General features: G+C 43.4%; 1 protein-coding gene across 8 annotated transcripts in view; it reads right to left on the bottom strand.

The window, feature by feature from the left end:
* Positions 1-22,354, bottom strand: part of PXK (PX domain containing serine/threonine kinase like) — a 71,362-nt gene that overhangs the window by 4,039 nt on the left and 44,969 nt on the right. For 3 of the 8 annotated variants that reach the window (XM_072941558.1, XM_072941565.1, XM_072941564.1), the window contains exons 7-17: positions 21,755-21,829; positions 19,242-19,346; positions 18,347-18,448; positions 16,970-17,131; positions 16,416-16,533; positions 15,131-15,209; positions 12,835-12,883; positions 8,967-9,044; positions 8,368-8,454; positions 7,842-7,911; positions 6,941-7,003 (exon numbers count right to left, since the gene is read on the bottom strand). In XM_072941558.1, the coding sequence (XP_072797659.1) occupies positions 6,941-7,003; positions 7,842-7,911; positions 8,368-8,454; positions 8,967-9,044; positions 12,835-12,883; positions 15,131-15,209; positions 16,416-16,533; positions 16,970-17,131; positions 18,347-18,448; positions 19,242-19,346; positions 21,755-21,829 (988 nt within the window). Of the gene's footprint in view, positions 1-1,180; positions 1,219-6,940; positions 7,004-7,841; positions 7,912-8,367; positions 8,455-8,966; positions 9,045-12,834; positions 12,884-15,130; positions 15,210-16,415; positions 16,534-16,969; positions 17,132-18,346; positions 18,449-19,241; positions 19,347-21,754; positions 21,830-22,354 lie in introns of all 8 variants that reach the window. The other 5 variants (XM_072941566.1, XM_072941559.1, XM_072941560.1 and 2 more) reach the window with 4 other exon arrangements.

Below are 22,354 nucleotides of genomic sequence, written 5' to 3'. Positions count from 1 at the left end.
GCCCTGTGACAAGCCTGGGCACAACTGCCTACTGCCTGAGTTCCCCCGCTCCCCAAATGTGAGTGAGCGCCACCTCGTCAGAGGCCTTTCGCAGCCCTCATTCCAGGGCCTCAGACAAAACCAGACAGATTTCATGTTAGACTGACTGCCAGCTGAATTCACCCAGCTTTGAAAAATACTGGCCTGCAACAACCCAGGATGAGGGATGCTCTGAAACAGCTTATCAACAATGATAACAGGTCAGTCCTGATCTCTCCAATCTCACCTTCTCTTAGACAAAATCTTGAAAGCCAATTACTCCACCCTCCCCAGAATCCCTGGCAATCCAGCAGAGGCCCTGGAACAGGCTGCAAGACTGTTGCAGCAGGAGCACAGGTTAGCTTTAGGGAGGAACTCCCTGCCAGAAACATCCTCACCAGCCTCGTGGAGAGGACATCTGAGGGTCCCCTTTCCTTGGGCCAGCTCTGACAGTGGGCAGTCTACCAGTGTCTATAGGTCTGGATTGTCCTGTGGTGCACACACACACACACACAGGCAGGGAGGCCATGTGGCCGCCAGGCCAACACCAGACCTACCAGCCACCCTCGAGAGGGAATGGAGGGGCAGCGACCCCTGGAAGCAGGCAGCTCCCCCAGCTCTTGAGAACTGCCGTGGGCTTTTACCTCAGACAGATGAGGAGGCTGCTCTCCTGTTTCAGCTCTAGTATTACTAAGGATGCTTAAAAAAAAAACCAAAACTGCTTTTCCCTGTTGTCAGTTATAAAAGCCAGTAAGTTGCCTCCCCGTGACAAGAAGGCAACTACCCCACGCCCTTTCCCCTTCGTCAGGGTAACAACGAACCAACGTTTTTGCAGCAGCAGGACTTTGAGATGCTGGCTTCCAAAATTAAAAGATACCGAAATGCCATGCAGTTGATTTGCAGATTTTAGAGCTGTATTTTAAAACCAAAATCAGAGTGCAAATGAAGATTTTGAAGGTCGTGATGAAAGTGAAATGAATGTAAATGAAGTTACTTGGGTGCTTTTTAAAGATGCTGTATTTCATTTAAATGTGCAGATAAGGAAATCATCTTGAATCTCCTTTCCCATTTGTTCATCATTTCAGTGAGCTAGACGCACTGGGTCCCATTTCACATACAGAAACAGAGCATCTTTAAAGTTAGAAAAATCAGTATAGCTTACATTACCGAAAATTCACGTTCAAAATGGTGCATGCTCTACTGAAAACAGCAAAGAGAGAGAGAGAGGGGACACAAGTCATTATTCAGATTTTAGTGTCATTTAATCAAATAGAGATCATAAAATATTAGTCTGAATCACATGCTGATTATTCTCACTGCCAAACTAGGACATACTTAAGTTAACCACAAGAAACACTGGTTTGTAAACACAATTGTGACCTTTTTAGAACATGGCAAACACATAATAGAGTAACCAATGAGTCACTTTCTTCTTCATTCTTTTTTTTTTTCTTTTTTCTGAGCCATTTAGGTGCTATTTTTAGTATTTACAAGCACAACACTCACTTCAGAAGACCCACCAAGGTTTTACCTCCCCCCAAAAAGTGGGATGAGTACTGGGAGTGTATCTAGTTTTATTACTAAAAAGGACAGTTTATCAAGAGGGCAGAAAAATTAGAACTCACCACTTCTCCAAGCAAAACTCCTATGATCTAAAATGGAGATCTGTCTCTTTAAAGATGGGGAGACTGAGAGCACAGGGCAGATCCAAGGGGGACCCCTGGGCAAGAGCATGGGGCCCCCGTCCTGAAGGTGCTGGGGTCTAGAGGCTGAACAGCGCAGTGACTAGCATTAGCTTACTTAAGGCTAGAAAAACATTTTTTAAAAAATAGTAAACATTTTTTCCCGTCTTCTTTTTAACTGACTAGATTCCAGGTTAACTGTGAAAGATAACACTTTCCCTGTCATTGAATTCCAGAATTCCGAATGAACCAGTCGCCCCACTGCAATCCCTTGAGGGGGGTGGTCAATGATGTCCATGTGGGGGCAGGGCAGGCTGACCACTGACCTGGGGCAGCTCTGGGAGGATGCTGGGGACCTGCCCCGCCCCACCCCACCCCACCAGCTGAGGAACCTGGGGGAGGGGCTCACACACTTGGGCTTGGAAGCAGGGAGGAGGCTGCAAGCTGGCAGGAGAGCAGAACCAACACACTGTTTGGAGAAGCAGTACAGGGCAGACCCGTTCATCTCAAAAGATGGTGACTGCTCTGTGTCCACATAGTTTTGAGAAAAAAAGGCAATTCTTATGGCCAGAGACATCAATTCTGAGCCTAGAATGGGTTTAAAATTTTGATCTGGCTACATAAATTCTGGAAGCTCTGACATTCTAAATAAATTCATCTCTTTTCTTGTGCCTTATTTATTCTTTTTTTTTAATTAATTTTTTTAACTGAAGTACAGTTGATGTACAATATTGTATAAGTTATAGGTGCACAATAGAGTGATTCACAATGTTTAAAGGCTGTATGCCACTTGTAGGTATTATAAAATACTGGCTATATTCCCTGTGTTGTACAATACATCCTGGTAGCTTATTTATACATAATAGTTTGTGCCTTATTTCTTTTTAACCTTCCTTCCTGTTATTCAAGTGCTCAGTCACTCTGTGCCCACAAGGCTCTGTTTCCCCTCCTCCAGCTCTCCTGTCATTCTTATAGACTGGGTTTTCTACTGTCAGCTCTTTCTCTTCAAAATTACTGCTTAAAATCATAAACTGCAAGGAAGAAGGGCTAGAATTCTCTTGCACTGCATTCATAGCTTATGCCTGATAGCACTTTACTGCTCATGAAGCCCTGCTGTGTACATTTCCTACCTCTTAAAGACCAGGAATTCTTTTAAAAGACAGTTTCTGAAAATGGAAACTACTTGTCCAAGGTCACACTGGACAGTGGTGGAGCCACCACCCAAGCCCAGGGTTTCTGAGTCTTCCTTCGGGGATCTTTTCATGCCAGACAAGCACAGGGTTTAACAGCACAGCCCTTGGAGGGCACCTGGGGGAGCAGGCACTCAGTAGAAATCTGGTAAATGAGCAACGACAGAACCAGGTTTGAATTCTGGCTCTAGTGTGACCTTGGTCAGCGTCCTTTAACACCACTAGGGCCTCAAGCTCTCTGTCTACAAAATGGAGCTGTAAGTATAATTCATGCTCATTGGATAGGAAGGTATTAATGATGATTAAATAATACAATAACTATACATCATTTAGAACAGTGCCTAGCACAAAATAAGCACTTGAAAGATGTTAGATATGATTATTAATAACAACAATAACAATTTGGGTCTCCTGCTTACTAAGCTTTCTCCAAATACTCTTTTGCAATTTTTTTTTAAACACATACAATAGCAAGGCAACAGTTTTGCCTGCTCCCAAAGGAAGAGTAGGAGCAAATACCTGTGTGTGTGTAAGTTAGGACCTTTGAAACCACTCAGCTCTATGAATACAGGGTGCAAACACCAGATGGTGACATTGACCATGAAATAAGTCAGAGCAAAGTATTTTAAAGTGCTTGAAAGAGTGATGTTCTACAGGCAGGAAACGTTAGCGTTAGCAGAACACCTAGTGCTAGGAATGCTATCACTGCAAAAAAAGTTTTAGAGAATCCCACCCTACCTGATGGAATCACCAGCAGACCTAAGGAAATGATACTTCTTCCATCAATTTGGTAAAGATTTCAAGAAGAGACCCCATGGCAGGGAGGAGCAGTGAGAAACGGGAGAGGGCCCCGTCCTTACACAAATGCTGGAAAGGGCTCAGGAGAGTACAACCCCTTCACTTAGAAACATCTGCCACTTCTGCCGCATCCTGAAAGCGAATGAGCTACACACCACCCTCGGCTACCATGTACGTGCTTAAAATGAACACTTTCAGGAAGGTAGTGCTGTCAAACTTGCCTAAGTTGATCTATTGCTGAGCAAACTACCAAAGGGTAGGGTCCACAGTGGGTTTAGAGGATGCTTGATTAGAAGGAACTGTGAGATGGTGTCCTCTAACCCCCAGCGCTTTGCCTTTTACAGAGGAGATAACCAAAACCCAGACACGGAAAGTGACTCATTCAAGTCTCCCAGGAACTAACTGTGTACCGAGGGCTTACTGTGGACCAGAGAGGAGGCGTGGATCCTCATTTACAAAGAGGGGACCTGCAGCACAGGGAGGGCAAGTGGTGACCCTCCAGTTTAGGTTCCCCGGCCCAAGGTGTAGTTCCCAAGGGCTCCCAGACCGAGCTGTGCTTGAGATGCTACCTGCAGCAGGAATTCCTTTTTAATACTAGCCCTTGAAAATGAAGAATTTTCCTTCATCTCTTTAGAAAACTGCACTTCCTCATAAAGCTGGAAGACACTATCCTTGACTTGGTTCCCAGATAAACCATAAACCTGGCCTAGAAGTAAAGATATAAATTGGGTAAATGTGATTCCAGCAACAAGATGGGCAGCGTGCAGACATGAAGGAGAAAGATGAGCCCAACGAGAAGTCTGGCCTCCCGTCCTGGAAGGAAGGATGTCTTGGCTGGGGCTGCCCAGCCAGAAGCTGCCACCCCCAGACTCAGACCTCGCCCTCACCCAGCACAGTCCTTGAAGGCAGAGTGCGTCCATGCAAACCCACCCACGAGGATTTACCCAGCATCCCGCACTGGCACAGTAGCTCCCTGATGCCTTGTGTAGAACAGAAGCTCAAGAAGTTGCTTTGTTGAGGGACTAGTTTTTCCAGGCGGAGATTCTCCATTTAAAAAGGGAAACTACCAAGAGAAAAAAACACCATGGACGGACCCCGAGGAAAGCACTTGCTTGAACTGTATCTATCATTTTGGAGCTCCTGAGAGGTGCTGGCAATGTGACTCCATCCCAGCTGACGCCTTGTCTGCCTGCTCATCTCTGTGATCCAGGGCTTAGCACAGTGCCTGGCACACCTCAGGCTCTCAATAAATGCATCTTGAGTAGCTGAATGAATAAACTCACCACGGGTGCCCCATTTAGGGCCTGAGATGCTAAGTTGACAGGCAGATGCTAGTTACAATTTTATGAGACGTATTACAACGAATGCCCAGCAGAGGTCAGAGTACAATCTCTGGGGCTGAGTGCAAAATTTCATCAACAAAACATTAAAGGAGATAAAGGAAGTGAGGGAACCAATATTTGCTGAGAACCTCGCATCTCTGCCAGGCATCGTGCTTGGGGTCTCACACGTTCTCCCTCTGAATCCTCATGACTCCCCTTCAGATAGGGAACCATCTTCCCAGCTACTCCCTCTCACCTCAGATAAAGTTTTTTCCAACACTGACGCGACAAAAGATTCCTTTTTTTCTTCTCATTCTAAAAGTTACTTCACCTCATGCAAACCTGCTGCTGTATGAGATCCCTCCCAATGAGAACTCAGGTAAATTAGAGCGCTCACCAAAAAGATGCAAAGAGACTGAATTCCCCAAGGCATTTAAAAATGAAAACTGGCAAGTAACCTCCAGGACCGCCTTGAACGCACACAGTGAGGTGCCACCCTGCACTACTCAACAGATACCTCTTTTGTTAAAAACGGGTTCATGCATTCTCACTATCAATTCACTCCGATTTCCTTAATATATCCAAGTGATATGAAATTAATATCCTATCACCTAGAAAATGGCTCAGCATGATCTGGGCAGTGAATCTCCAGAAATTTCTCATCAGCTTATACAGGTCACCTCTACAAAAGATTGGGAAGTTTATTTTCTGTCTTAATCAATATTTGGGGGCTTTCTTGCAAAATCTGCTGACAAAGTCAGGTAGGAAATAGAATATTATCCCCCATGAGTCAGGTACTTTGCTGGTAGAACAGGTCCTGGCCCCAGAACACTTCACAGGAAACCAGGAATCAGCCTTGGCCAGCAAGGAGAGACACCAACCAGCCAGACGCAAGGCCTTCAAACCAGTCCCCTTACATTTCCTTGTCTTTTTTTTTTTTTTTTTTTTTTTTTGGTTAGTTAGAAGCCTTTGAGAGCAGTCGGGTAATGCTCTTGATAGCTCCTTGGCGCCATCTTAAGCCTTAATGAATACAGTACTATCAACTCATAAATCAACCCCAGCCAATATTTCTCCCTTCAGACAGCTGCAGCAACTCTTCCAAGCACAGCCGACAAGCTTAGAGTGGCAGAACCAGCTCCTCTGATGTCTAGAACATCTGGTTCATTTAAGAAGTGAAAGGAGATACTGGTACCCCAATGTGCTTTCATGGGGCTTGCAAAATGGTTAGGAGAGAGGTATTAGTTCAAAAAGTAAAGAAGGAAGATAGCATTACAAGGCCACTGCACAGAATAAGAGATTATTTTTATAAGTATCCCCCAAAATAAACTCTTTTTACATTTTTCAAATAAAACTCATAGGATCTGATTTAAGTCACAAAGGCAAAACAAAGGCTGGCTAGCCACAGAGAAATATTCAGATGATTAAATGCAGAGCAGCACAGAGCACAAATAGTTATCAGGAAATCAGAAACCCAGTGGGTATTTCGCTCCCATACCTAGGCTTTTCACTGGTTTTGCTCTGTGACAAAATCGACATTCTGGCCGGGCTCCCTGAGGAGAAGGCTCTGGCAGAACAGGGCCCCCAGGCAGCAGCGCGATTGTTTTATTCAGCTGAGCGTGTACCAAGACAAGCTCTGATCCGAGAAGCCCTGCGTGAGCCTTTTCAGCAGAGAGTGAGCTGGAGGTAGGGGGTGGTAAGTGGCCTTGAAACCAACTATTCCACTCCCCGTGAAGTCCGAGTTTGGAAATCTAGACCCTCAGCTCTCCCAAATGACACCACTGATTTGCACTCACACTGGTTTCTCTGGAGAAGGCTGGTCCCCTCTAATCCCTGAAATGTTCGGGCCAAGATGAGAAGAGAAAGAGCCCCACTCTCTTTCCCACAGGTGGAGAAGGGGCGGGAGGCAGGTGGTTCTGCCTTCATCACTAACCTGCTGTAGAGGGTGGAGTCGGCGATGACGGCGATGTGAGAGGTGAGCTGGCCCCAGATCCTGCTAAGAGAAAACACAGAGAAAACTTCGTGGGGACCAAAGAAAGCATCTGGAATTTGGCCTGAGCTGGGCTCCCTTGTCTGAGAACCTGCAGTTGGCTTAGTGTGTGGGTCATGTGGTAAAGGGCCAGGCGGGACAGAGAATTCAGGCACTAGACCTGGTGACCACAGGCTTCCATCCCAGTGCAGGGGACGCTTCTGTCCCCAGGCCCCGGTGCCTCCCACTGCTCCCCACAGCCCGCCTGGTGTGAAACCACCTTTGCGCAATCCAATGGCTTACGCCATTGGCTGCAGTATCTCTTCCAGACCCAAACCCTGTCCCTGGGTAATGAACGACAAATGACAGTGTCACAGCAGTACAGATGACACAGAGATGCAGGACAGTCCAGTGGAGGCCTCCCCAAAGGAAGCAAGAGTTCCCCACTGCAGCCACTCAGCAATGCTCTCTGCAGAAGTTCTAGTTTACCAGCAGGCACATTCAACTAGCCTACTCAGTTTGTGGATTTCCTAGGCTTTTTCTTACCTGAAATTCAGTAAACACCCTTATTTACATTAAAATAAACTGCATAGTCCCGTATGCTGCATGCTTTTTCTGGACCAGGCAACCTTCTCTTGCCGTCAGTGAAGATGCTGGGTTCCCCAGGAACCTGTGAGGTCCCTTCCAGCATTTGAGTCCTGTGAGCCTCTGAATGCTGTTGCAACCCTTCACTGGGGACAGAGTTCTTTTGTCCTCTGCATTCACCACCACACTGCCCAGTCTCTGGCCACCAAAACCCAAGAACTCTTGACTCCTGGTCCTGACATTTGGGACCTGGGCCCCACTATAAACTATACCCAGTTACCTGAATTATTGGAGTTGCTGTATTTTGCTGAATGCTCTTCACTGTTTTCAACAGCAGATCGTTTGGATTTCTTTAAAAATAAAAGAGAGAGGATTTTGGAAAAGCAAAGCGTAAACTAAACACACCAAAGCTGGAAGTTAGAACAAAAACATTTTCCAGGCACATAGTTAAACTAGCTATCATATCTGGCCTTATAACTTAATGCAACGAAGAAACCACAAGCCAAAACTAAAGGGAGAAATAAAACCAAGAAAGCTGAGTTTACTATCTCAGGCCAGTCATTCTCCACAATTACATTAAGGCCATAATCAGCCCAGCAAGCCAGGAAACTCTATGGTCCATTTCTCTGCTGATATTATATGGCTTTTTTTCAGAAGCTGCAAACCAGTCGTCTGGAAATAGTTTTAGCTTTCAAGGAGATATAACACAAAATCAGTCATTAAGTAAACGAGCACCATTAACCTAGAACTTCCTTCACATGTAGTCAAGAATTCCAAGGAAGAACTCAAAGAGACACCAGGCTTACCTTTCGAGCTAAAATCTTTCTCTTTTTTCTTTCTTCTTCGGATCCATGGTGAGACTGAGCTCTCGTCAGTCTTCGATGCTGGTGGATCTTTAAGAGACCACAATTTACCACAGATGTAAGCATATCTTGTACTAATGAAAATCTCTAACATGTTTTGCCAAATCAAATTATTTGGATGAAAAATCTTTCCTTGCTCAGCCTGTCTGCCTCCAGGCTTGGCTCTGGATGTCTAGGCTAAGAGCATGCCAGCGGATGAAGACCTTTCTCTCTTCCCCCAGTTCCCCCCTCCTTTCTGTCTTTTACAGAAGATGAGCGTGGTCCCCAGCACCTCTGGAGTATGGAGCACGTGTGCACCCCACCACCCAGTCCACCCCATCTTTGGGGGACATGTTTGTTTCCCCCAGGCTGAGCTCCTTGAGGGCAGAACTATGAAGTATTCAGCTGCCTTGCAGCGTTGAACCTGGAGCCTGATCCAGAGCAAGTGTGCAAGAAGTGTTTATGGAATGAACACTCAGTTAAAACTGAATCACTGTGAGTACCCCATCAAAGGATGGGGCTCTAAAAGATCAAAAGGCAGTGAGGGACAATTAGCAGTTTACCTGTTTCTGTTCTTCAATTAGTCTCTTTTCTATACACTCTTTGGCAATTCTCAATGCCTCTTTTAACTTTGTGGGAATCTGAAAGAAAAGAAAGTACATTATCTATTGAGTAAAATGGCTAGAGATTTTCTCAAGTCCTGGTTGAATAAAGAAACAGTTGGTCAGCAAGAAGGAGGACATCTGGAATGAAACCAGATACAGGCTGTCCACTTGAATCCTATCCTGGCCACTTTCAGTGTCCCCAACACGCTCATCTCATTAGCATTTTTAGCAATAAATATATAAAACTAACGCATTTACAAAAAGATACATGTTTCAAGTATTTCAAGTAATTCTCAATGGACCTCAAATTACCATAACAACCTTGAAAAAGAACATTAAAACTGGAAGCCTCGCATTTCCAGATTTCAAATTTATTATAAAGCTACAGTAATCAAAACAGTGTGATACTGGCAATAAAGACAGACACAAAGACCAGTGGAACAAATAGAGAGCCTGGAAATTAACCCTCATGTATATGGTCAAATGATCTTTGACAAAGGTGCCAAAAGCACACAGCAGGAAAAGGACAGTTTCTTCAATAAATGGTGCTGGCAAAACTGGATATCGACAAACAAAAGAATGAAGCAGGAGCCCTACCTTACACCATATACAAACATTAACTCAAATTTGGATCGAAGACTTAAACCTAAGACCTAATACAAAACTCCCAGAAGAAAACATAGGACAAAAGCTTCGTGATAATGGATTTGGCAATAATTTCTTGGACAGGACACCAAAAGCACAGGCAACCAAAGCTAAAACAGACAAAGGGAACTACATCAAACTTAAAACTTCTGCACATCAAAGGAAACAATCAACAGAGTGAAAAGGCAACCCACAGAATGGGAGAAAACAGTTGGAAATCATGTATCTGATAAGGGGTTAGTATCCGGAATATACAAAGAACTCCTACAACTCAAAAACAAAAACATAAGTAACCAAATTAAAAATGGACTTGCCACAAAAAATGGATTATACCACAGTAAAGCTGAAAAATAATAAACAGCAGAAAATCAAAGAAAGAAATAGCAAAGGACCTGAACAGACATCTCTCCAATAAAGATACACAAATGGCCAATAAGCATATAGAAAGATGACCAACATCTCTAATCATTAGAGAAATGCAAATCAAAATGCGAGTGAGAGACCACCTCACACACATTAGGATGGTAACTATCAAAAAAACAGAAAATAAACACATGATCCAGGAATCCCACTTCTGGGTATGTGTCCAAAAGAATTGAAAGCAGAATATCAAAGTGTACCCCATGTTCACTACAGCATTAGTCACAAGACCCAAGAGATGGAAGAAAGCCCAAATGTCCATCAGTAGATGAATGGACGAACAAAATGTGGTGTATACACACAGTGGAATATCATTCAGCCTTAAAAAGGAAAGAAATTCTGTCACGTGCTATAACACGGATGAACCTTGAGGACATTACACTGAGTGAGATAAGCCAGTCACAAAAGGACAAATCCTGTATGATTCCATTTATATGAGCTATCCACAGTAGTCAAACTCATGGAAGTAGAAAGCAGACTTGTGTTTGCCAAAGGGCATGGGGGGTGGAAAAATGGAGAGGTGTAGTTAACAGGTCTTGAGTTTCAGTCTGCAAGATGAAAAAGTTCTAGAGATCTGTTTCACAATAATGCGAACACACTTCATATCAGTGAGCTGTACAATTAAAAATGGTTAGGAGGATAAATTTTACATGACGTTTTTATCATCACTAAAAACAGAATAATATACAAAGCTTATTGGAACACATACACAAATTTAAGTAATTGTAATATTTTATAACCCAGAGGGATTTTCTCTGCGAAATATTTATTTTCTGAATTTCGTAAGATTAAGATTTCTCCTGCTGAAAGATACTCTTAACAATAGCTTGGTGTGATTCTGCGCCTGTCATTTCTTAATTTATTAGTTTTCAAATCATAAGGAGCCCAGGCCTGGAAAACAGACAACAAGATCATGTTGAACTTTTTGTCTCTATTATTGTTTAAAAAACTTACATTTAAATAAGTTTGGAGCAGTGATACAGAGGGTTTAAAATTCAGAAGGCATGAAAAGGATACATTCACAGGAACAAGTACCCCACCCAGTCCCCCTCCATGGAGGCGACCAATGTCATCAATTTCTTGTGTACCTTCCCAGAAAGAAAGATATTCAAGAGAAAGACGCTGGTTTTTGAGATCACGGCGTCTTTGCTGCAGACTCTGGCTTAGGGGATGCACAAGGACTGATGACACCCCCCGGGCTGGACTACTCAGGCTGGGGAAAGCATATTTACTTACAAGGCTGAACCGAATACACTTCCTAAAGAATTTCAGTAACGAAGACATCAGTTTAAAAGCTTTTCTTTCCTACTTCAGATCTGAAGAAGCTGTTAATGTCAGAACTCCCCTAACTGGCAAAACAGGACAGAGGAAAGCGTTTCCCTCGCCTATAAACCTTCTGACCCCACCTTGAGTTTTTGGTTTTCTTTCTTTTTCCCCCCCTAAATTTAATTTCATCATAAGAGTATTACAGGTTCTTTTGGAACACAGAGAGGAGAAAGCGAATTACCATTCTTTCTGCTACTCAAACCAACCAACAGTGAGCCCTGAGGAGGGCCAGGAGCTGAACTAGGCATTCACGTAGATGGTCTCAGCTGTCCAGTGACCACAGACTGGGATTACTCACTGGTTCTATATACTGAGGAAACACACAGATCAGCGGCTCTCAAAGGGGCTGATTTTGCCCCTCCCCTCCCCAGGGGGCACATGGCAGTGTCCTGGGGCATTTCTGATTGCCACAACGTGGGGCTGGGGGTAGGGGTACTACTTGCATCTAGCAGGTACAGACTAAGGATCCCCCAGTGTACAGAACAGCCCCCACAGCAAAGAACTATTTAGCCCAAGGTGTCAAATGCTGTGGCTGAGAAATCCTGCCTTAAACAAATGGCTGGTATCACAAAAGCAAAGTAAGGCATCAACCTGTTGTCTTGACGGGGTTCCAAAGCCCTGCTCCTTCCATGACACCACTTATCACTGTTACTTCTCAGGGTACTTCCTTCTAGTCTTTGGTCTAGACAAACGTATTTTTTTTACACACTGTATTTTATATCCTGCTTTTCCCCTTAGCCCAAATAATAATCATTTTCCATGCTACTACAATGTGTTCATAAATTTTACCTTTATTAGATAAAATACATTTTATCAAATAGATACACTATAAATTTATTCAACTCTTTCCTAATTGTAGAATATTTAGATTGCTTTCAGTTTTTCTTTATGTAAAACAAAAAGTGCTGCCCACCATTCCTATTCTATAAGGATTAAGTTGGAACCCACTGCACATGCCCACCAAAGGTTCGCCCTGGGAGGGGATTCAGGATGGAGAAAACCAGGAAGTGTTCTGTGCTTTGGATACACAGGACCCTGGATAGTTAAGATGCTTATCTAAGGGAAAATTTCAATGACCCCATATTCTTGCATCTTTCATACTCAGAAAAGCACTAAAATCATTAACTTCAGTTGTCTGTTCTTTGTGATTAGCAGTAGTCTTTTTACACTTGACTACCGGTTTTCCCAGCAAAAAATTCACATAGATCCTGGCTCCTCCCCTGCCTCCTCAGAGCAGCTCCTTAGGGTATCCGAGCGCCTGTCTCCTAGCTTGTCCTGCTCAGTAAGGTCCCCAAATAAAAACGCTCCTAAGTGTGTTTTTCCTCAGTCCATGCTTATTATAAATACTGTACCTTCTCTCTTTTTTTTAATTAAAAAAACACTCACTTTCAAAGTTAACATTTATGTCACAAAGAGATGATATAATTTGCTTTACCTTAAACTGTGGCTTCTCGGAAGTGGTTAGCAAAACATCACTGAATAATCTGTAACGAAAGGAAACAAACCAAAATGTCTTTCTGAAACCAGAAATACCCTCAGAACAGGATCAAAGCAGCATGAGACATCTTTGGCCAGTCAAGTCCCCACCACATTCCCCAGCCCTGGCCCAGCCTGGCCTAACCCTTCATTTCATGTTTATCGACAAACTCAAAGGAGCTTCCGGGACACCCAAGGTGACCTCCGGAACCCTGCCCCACTACCTCAGACCTCACCAAGGGGACCGGGTCAGCTGTGCAGGGGAGGTGATGCCCCCACCAAGGGGCAACGGTCCTCTCATGCTGTATAGTAAATTAATTCACACTTTGAAGAAAATTTTGCAAATTATTTATTATATTTATATTGCTTTATTATTTATATTATATTGCAAATAATATATACAGTAGATAGTTCTAAACAGAAGACTTGGTTTCCCTTTTTTTTTTGTTGCCCCAGAGGAAGATAAAATTTATTCTAGACCTAAGCAGAAAAAAATAGAAAGGAATCGTTCTGTTTGGAATCTAACAAAAAATAATTTTCCCTTAAGAAAAGTAGTGTTTCTCATGCTCTCTTAAAAATAGCCGCTTTCGGAGAATATCAATTCTCTCTTCAAAAGTATGTTATTAAAAACAATCGTATGAGGAATTCTGAACTGGTTTGGCTAAACAGGTCAGAGAATTTAAACAGTTGTTTGGGTGGTGCCCAAATGGCTCCAAGTAAGTCTTTCCTTGAACTTTCCCCCCTTTTAAAAAACAGGAACTACATCACAAGTAGAAAGGACAGGGTTAACTTTTCTCCACTAGGCGGCCTGGACGTGGAGACACAACTCTCCCTTTCAAGGCCAAGGGTCCACTTACTTCCAGACAACACATTTTTAAATGAACATAGTTCACACCTCTCCAAGTGCTGTCTCAAGGCTGAAGCCCACAGGGTAGAAAGACTTCAGTGAAGGAAAAATATTTGGGTTCCCTTTAGAACTGGAAGACTGGGAGAAAAATGTAAGAGCTTTAGAGGGGGTGCAAAAGACGAAACCAAGTAAGTTAAAGTGGATTCAGGCTGTTCCACAACTACAAATGCATTTGCTCTAAAAGCGTGTGTGAAAATAGTTTTGCTTCCCTGACTAGATCTATTTTTCCATGCTTACATTGTTACTAATGGTGGCAGCATCAGTCGAACATTGGAATGTCACAGGCACGGAGCAGTGGCTCGGGGCTGCTGTGTGCATCACGGCCCGCCCAGGGCCTAGGATGGCGCCGGGGCTGGAGCAGACCCTCCCTAAACACAAGGAACCTGACGTTATCACTGCCTCCTCTGAGCTCTGGCTGTATGTAATTCAAGTGGCCCCGCCTTGTTTGCCCGTATTACTGTTTCCTGAACACATCTGTTCACAAAACACTAGGTACATTACAGGGCACAAAGTATAAGCTGAATCAATATTAAACATAACTAACACTTAATGAGCACTTAAGTAACTGGCACTGTACTAGGAATCATCTCATTAAACCCTCCCAACAGCTCTCTGACGTGGGGACTATGACTATCCCTATTTACAGATGTGGAAACTCAGCTCCCAAGGTTAGCAAACTTGCCCAAGGTCACCAGGGTAGAAGTGGTTAAGCTGGGCCCACCCCCAGGCGTGTCTAACCTCAGATACATGCTTCTTAAACTCCCTGCTCCTCTTCCATGAAGGGACAGAAAACAGACCTAAAGGAAAGGCCCTAGAGCACTACGGAGTATTCATAACCCTGATCAAGAGAGAACGTCTTCTGAGCTCGAGGCCCCTAGCACAGTGCCTGGTGCACGTCAGATGTTAAATAAACATTACCAGGTGAGTAAATGAACAAGCAAGTGCCCGGGAGGCCAAAGACACATTGCCCTCCTCCAGACCCTCCCAGGCCAGTGACTAGTGAAACAGCCCAGCTGCGGGCCAGGTGGTGCACTGAAGCAGGCTCACAAGGAGAGCGGCCCCTGCTTCACTATTTCCCAAATCGGGGGCTGCCACGTGTCCACGACACAATGCCAACACGGACAGGGAGAGACGCATGTGAAGACAGCACTGACGTTACAAGATCAGACTACGGTGCAGAGATGTCATAAGGAAGGGTCAGGATATCATGCGGCAAGTGACCATCAGCAAGCAGGTCACGGTGACTCTGCGAGGACCCAGACGTCCTCTCCCAGTACCAGACACTCGGGTTAGTGGTCTGGTGCTCGACACAGTGATGAAGGTTACACAAGGCGTGTGATTGACTTACGGCATCTGTAAGAGCCGGGAGACGGTAGGCATGCCATTTTTACAGGCTTCACAAGACAGCGTAGACTCCAACACGGCCACTTGAAATGAACAGATACACATTTTAGTTCCACAGAACATGCTGGCAAATCCACTTGGTGATGAAAAGTTTGACACCGCTTTGCAACAACTGTCTGCGGGGTGATCAGGACAGTGTCAAAACTCTTCACGCACAGACAGATGGCATACGTGGGGAGGGGGACGCTGGCAGCACTGATGTTACCGATGACTCAAAAGAAACGGTTCAGGAACCACAAGCTGACAGAAAGCTAAATATATTTCAGAGATAATTGGAGGAAGGATTCAAGATATCATTCATAAATGTGTTTGCTCTCTTAAAAGAGAAGTAAACACTACACAGAAGTAAAATTCTGAACTTGAAAGACATTTCGATGCTTGTCTGCTTTTAGTCAAAACCAGCACACGAAATGCCAGCTGTTGGTATCTCACCATCCAACACCTTGGATAAGATAAACAAAACCAGCCAGATTTTTCCACTTGCAGGTCACTGTTCAGTTTCAGCTGTTCAGACTCATCCCAAAGTAGTCTCGGGGCCTGTTCTCTGGAACTACCTCATTTGACACAAAACTAACCCTGGTGGGGGGCTGACCTGCATGCCTAGAAGGCATAGTGGTCCAAGAGCTACTCCACCCTCCCCTCTCCCTGCTCTGGCAGAGCTGGCTGTGCAGGGGATGAAAGGGCCCCTGGATGGGTCTACACCAGGCCCTACATCCCTTCTTCCTACAGGTGCCTCCCAACCACCCCCCTCTCCTCAGCCCCCTCAGTAATGCTGGCAGAGCTCCTGGACCCAACGTGCCAGGTGTCTGCACTCCTCTCTGCCTTTCCCAGCTCTGGGCCTGCCAGGCTCTCCTCCTCTAAGGTGTCCAGCCCTTGGCTCTCTTGTTCCTTGCAGGTCCTACTCCTGACACCTGCCTGAGTCTCCAAGACTGGCTTCAAGTTGCCTGCTCCTGGCTTCTGCTTCTGTATCAGAATGGCCACAGTTCTCTTTACATCCTCTTGCTTCCAAAATATCCCCGAGGTTTCAGAGAGCCCGACAAATAGACAAGCCATCTGAATTTTCAGCAAAATGCATTTAAGGAAGTTAGTCAGCTCACTTTCAAATGAGTAAGACTTTCTGGCTGTGGAGCATGTCAACTTCCTCTGGGCCCTCCCTGGACTCTGGAAATGGGGTGAGTAGCTATGCATGTTACCAGGGCCCAGAAGACCCCTCCAAACCCCATACTGACCGACAGCCATAGACGGTGCGGGAGGGAAGGAGTCTACAGGCACTGAGTCTGGTGGTCGTCCATAAGTCATTTCGTACAGTAAGTGGCCAAAGCAGTGAACGTCCACACTCTCCAATGTCTGTGGAAGAAAAGAGGGCAGCAGAATGTTCAAACTTCACGTTGGCTTTGTGAATCCCGAGGCTCCTGTCGCAGGCTTCCGCTGAGAAACACGGCCCATGGGCAGCCCCACTTATAATCGGTACTGTCAACCCAATTCCAAAGCCTTTTGTAAAAGCTCACAGGTATTGCTCTGACCAGTGGTCCTGGTCCTACCCTCCATGGTTTTTCAATCAGTGATTCTACACCTCTCCTGGTCCCAGCTACCATCTCAACTAGTCTCCTGGAGATACAGCGGTGCTCTGTGGAAAAAACAGGGCCAATAAGCATTGCCTTACCACAACTGCACCTTTCACTGCTTAGTGCATATTTCTTACACGGGCATATCATGGGTCCTGCCATGGGGATAACTGATACCTAAACATGAACCTGCTGTTTCATGACTTTCAGCAACTTACATTGATTTTCCTGAATTGTGCGAAATAAGATCGGTAGAAGGAAGGAAGGCCCAACAAGGAATTCTCAAGGTCTAGCAGCCGGCAAGTGTCCCCTTCTAGCATCACATTGGAGGCATGAAGATGCCCATAAGGGAATCCTTTGTCATGTAGAAACTTTAGTACCTAGTGAAATATATGTAGAGGTTACATTCCCTGCCCCCACCAAAATTCATTCAGATATAAGACAGGTGAAACTTTGTTTTTTAAGTCAATATATTCTGAAACAAAACCAAACAGGTCACTGGAGAGACACCTGAAGAGAAATGCCACCTCCATCCACTTCTTTGGAAAAAGGAGTGATGCTGAATCCTTTCCGGCTGTGAAGACGCGATGCCAAGCTCCCTCATTTCCAAAGAACAGAGAAGCAGCCTGTGTCTGCTTGGAGTTCACAGCTTTGATGCTAAAAGCCTCTTCTGTAAGCCCTTTCTGATCCCAACAAGCCAGCTCTCTTCAGGGCAAAGATTCTCCCGCACAGATGAATAAAGCTGTAGTGCCAGAGCTTCGGCCAATTATTCAGGAAAAGGGGCTGCGCTGAAAACATCTCTAATCTTGTCTTGCCTCAGAATATATTTGGCTATTTATTATTAGAAACACATGACAGCCTCCCACAAAAAAAGAAGCAAACTTTTCAACTGCCGTTTAATAAACAGTGGCTCAGCCAGTAACAGAGATGCCCGCACACAGCCCTGCAAAGGCCTGATGAACCAGAGCAGTACTTGCCAAAGGGGGTGCCCAAGACAATCCCCTGAGGACGGAAGGATGATGGTACAGCTTCTCTACCTGTTTTGTTTTTAATCTCATTCTTTCTTAACTTATAATATACACAATATGTTAGTAGTAGCACATGTACATAATAGTTAAATATATAAAACTTTGAGGGGGGGGTCGTGCTTAAATTGTTTTCACTGATAGGGCTGGACAATCCAAGAAGCTTGGTGAATGCTACTCTAGGGGGTGACGTGGGAAAGGCCTTTCAGGACAGTCAGACTTCTGTAAGGGAGCCATATGCTTGCGTATATGATACAACAAAAGCAAGAATCTTGGCACAAACATAAAGATCAACCAGAAATAACACAAAAGTTGGTATCCACACAATAAAAGTTCTTAAAAATCAGACAGTCTATTCCAACAGCTAAGCTTCTGGAATGCTGTTGATCTAAATTACTGCCTTAGTCTCAAATATTTGTTTTTTGGGGATAAAATACGGTAATGCCGTCAGTTTACATGGGATCAGACAACTTAAACTATTTCGGCTATCGCCTGAGAACTTTCCCGAAAGAACACTGTGATGCTGGATGAATTCCAAAGCAACTTAAACAGAAATTAAATACCTCTTACCTCTAATATTTGCCGCCCATATGTTTTTATTTGCTGGAGTTCAAGGCCTTGAATCTTCTTAGGGTTGCAGTACTTCCTTAGGAATGGGTCTTTTGGTTTTGCCTTTGGAAAGGAACAAAGCGGACATAAGAAGGCAGCAAGCAGGGGGGTGGAATTCTACACACAGCCTCCCCGAATAGGCAAGACTCGAAGCAGCTAGGGTTACCAGGGTGAGTCCAGCTGGTAGGATGTGGGCTTTTAAGAACAACGGTCTGTATAGTGAATAGAAGGAGGCTGACCTGGGTTCCACCCCTTCCCTACAAGATGCTCCTGGTCTTGACCTTAGCGGACACCAAAGTCTTGTATACTGTTACAATTTTTTGGTATTGGTTTTTTTTTTAACATTCAGTAGTGTTAATTGTATTTATCAAGTTCTCTATTACGTTACTTATTTATCTTATAACTGGAAGTTTATACCTTTTGACCACCTTCATCCAATTCCCCCTCCCCGCCTCCCCCAGCCCTCCCTCTCTTGTAATCATAAATTTGATCTCTTTTCCTATGAGTTTTTACATAAAGCTTCTCAGTATTACTTTCTTAAAAAACTTTTTTCCAGCTTTATTGAGATAGTTCAACATTGCTTTCTTAAATGAAAGACATAAACTTTAAAACTGACCTAAGAGCAGCCTACAATGCAATGGTATAATCATGAAATGTCCAACTTTCCCTCATGTGGGGAAAGGGATGCTCTTTGATCAAATCAGGTAGTTTCTATTGCTAGAATAAAAAATAAACTGCAAATAAAATGAAAATTAAATCCTCACGGCCTCGCTTGTGGAAGCTTGGGATCAAGTATCAACAAGTTCTTAAAGGACGTGAGAATTTCTTTATGACCAGGAACTTGCACCACAAGTACCTTGTAGATCAGGTCCTTCAGAGTTCCTTTTTCATTAAACATCCTAATTAGCAACGCTGAGGATTCATTAGCTGTGGCAAAGGTAACACGATAGATGTAAGGGTGCTGCCAAAACAGAAAAGAAATTCACATGTATCTGCGTCAGCGTCTAGGTCCTTGTAGATCCAGGATCTGGTTATACAGAGTCAAGTATCAGCTTGATAATTTAATTGCATATAAATGCAGAATATTCCCTGAACTCATGGCGTTTTCAAGTCATTAGATGATCAACTAGATGAGAGAAGGAACATAAACTACAGTGACCAAAGGGAGTGGGTAACGGATGTGTTACTAAGCTCCCTGGGTGAGGGCACCTGCTCTGGTGTGCGTATTCGTGCAGTTCGAACCAAAGTATAATAATAGATGAGAGGGAAAGTCTGAGTTTTTGGAATAGTGGTTTTAATATTCTGCCTCTGTAAATTGGTGAAGAATACAGCCAAATCCTAGCACAGCCAAGTGGGAACCAGGATCAGTGTGTAACACTCACAGCTTGGCCTAACAGTCCACACTGCTGTTTGGTGCCCAGCCAGGGAGCTTAACAGCTAGAAAACAAGCAAAACAGCATCTTTTGGCATCTTGGCCCCTTTCCAGGTCAGCTAGCATGACTCTTCCTGTCCCTCTGCTGGAGTGTGTAATATGATGATCCACACTGTCCTCCTGAGAGAAGGACACTGACGTCCACCAAGTGGGCTGGGGAGCAAGACACATTATTTAATGACTGAAAGGGAAGTCCTCATATGACCTGGAATTTTGGTTACATGGACCAGCTGGCTTCAGATGTTAAGTGCCCATTAGCTCAAAGGAGTAGCATGAAGATTTTAAACCTTGGGAGCTGGGCTGTGTGAGAATTTGACAGGCAGGGATCAAGTGGGTTAGGGACTGGAAGGTGTGCCCAGAAAAATAGTGATTGATCATGAAGTTTCCGCTGATCATCACATCAAAACGGTGGCTGTTGATATTTTAACGGCCTTATTGAAATGTAATTCACATCCAGTTATAATCCACCTGTTTAAAGTGTACAGCTCAATGATTTTCAGTATATCCAGAGTTGTGTGGCTGCCACACAATCTAATTTTAGAACATTTTCATCACCTCAAAAAGAAACCCAACAAATAAAATAAAAATCCTTGAGTTCATATTGATATAAATAGATAAAGAAGAGAGAACAAGAAGCTCTTTCTTACAGTAGAATGCCAAGTAATAAATATATAAGAGGAGTGACAGAGTTAGAAAATGTCTACGAATGCTAAAACAAGTGGGTTTGGTAAAGAACAGGTTATTTACATAGACTCAAAATAGCTCCCTACAATTACTTACTAATTAATTCCAGTCATCTTATAAAAATAATTAAGTATGGGTACAGATGTTTAGTGAAAATTGTTTACTATTACTTCTTTTTAATAAGAGCAAAAACAAGAGGAGATCCAAATGTCTAGTAGATTAGTTGAATGAATTGAGGTACAGTCAATGATAATTCCATGCAAATAATACTAATGATATGATACTACATTTATTAACTGCAAAATACGTTCATGGTATACCATTGATAACAACAACAAAATCAGGTTTTAAAACAGTAAGTATACAATTTTTCGAAAATAATCATTTAAAATTCTAGAAAAGTAACAATTGGACATTTGGGTTTGTAATTCTGGTTGGTTGGAATTATGGACAAGTTTTATTTTATTTTTATTTTCTGTGTTTTCTTTCTATAATTAACATGTACCACGTACCTACACTATCTTCTTTTTAAAAAGCAGATACATTAAAAGAAATTTAGAATTGGGTGCTCACAGCCTGCGTGAGACAATTAATCAAACCCAAAGGTCAGGCATCACACCTCCCTGAAAGCTTGCTTTTGCCAGCTTGACAAAACACTGTATCTTCAAAACGAACTCGCCAAACCAACTGGACAGATCAGAGTAACTGTGCTTAGTCCGTGAGTGACTCATTCAAGGGTCCCACATCCTCATGCAGACCACAGATAAAGAACATCAATGCTAACTCAAATTTCTGGCCTTTTCCTGAAGACTTTCTGCATATATTTTGAAATACATGTTACTCTTTCCATGGAAAGCGTTGGATTAGAATCCCTCGTATGATTTATCTAAACCTCTATTAATTTTGTTTTCTCAGGCTAGAAAGAGATCTTTCAATTTCACTGATATAAAATCCTCACCGAGAACAAGAGGCTCAGAGAAGTGGCTGCTTTCCTACTCTGATATTTGCTTAAAATGCAAAAGTTAAACTACTGCATGTTTCACGGATTGTGTAGAGGTCACGAATGCCATTTAAATGGCCTCTGGTCTACGAGAGGAGCCCTCAGCATTTTCAGTCTGAACCGAAATCCACTGTACCTCTCCCATTCTCTTGAGCCTGTAAAGTATTTTCAGCTCTTCTGTCCGTGGTCACTTACAAGAAAACATTACGAAATTGTCATCAGCACCAAGAATAATAGAAAGACCTGTACTCACCAAACAGGAAGGCAGAAGTTTGATTAGACACTGAAAATCTTTATCTGACAGATACTTGTCGGGACCAAGGTCAGCCTGGAAACACGGGAGGAAACATCAGGCCACTGCCTTGGTCATCAAAACAAAAATTCTTTATAAGTCTTTCCCTTTTTTTTTAATCTGTCTAAAGATATGACTATAAACCAAAGATAAAAATCACATTATATCTTGCTGCCTCAAAACCCTTCTGAAGAAACAGTATATAAACATATAAATACTAGGACTTGACCAACTCTTATCTAATTCTATTAACCAAATGCATCACTAGAGCTCCCAAAGTGAGAGGCAAAAGAAAATATTTTCTCTAAAACAAACTGCTATTTAAAATAAACTATTTTAAGCGGTTCCTATTTCTTTCCAAACGTCTACTAGTCGATCAGATATAATCACATTGATATTACTGAATGCATAAGCAAAGGAACTTAAAATGACTCTCCTTCAGGGAGGCCTTAACGACATCACTCAAGAACACAGTACAATTTTGTAATACTCTTATCAATACCTGCTTTCATAAACCCATCTAAAGCCTTGAAATGAGTCTGAGTCAAAAAACTAGCTTAC

Source organism: Vicugna pacos, chromosome 17 (genome assembly GCF_048564905.1).
Source record: "Vicugna pacos chromosome 17, VicPac4, whole genome shotgun sequence".
In the NCBI taxonomy this organism is placed as follows: Eukaryota; Metazoa; Chordata; class Mammalia; order Artiodactyla; family Camelidae; genus Vicugna; species Vicugna pacos.
The sequence above is the reverse complement of the archived record's forward strand: the minus strand, read 5'-3'. Positions and strand labels throughout refer to the sequence as shown.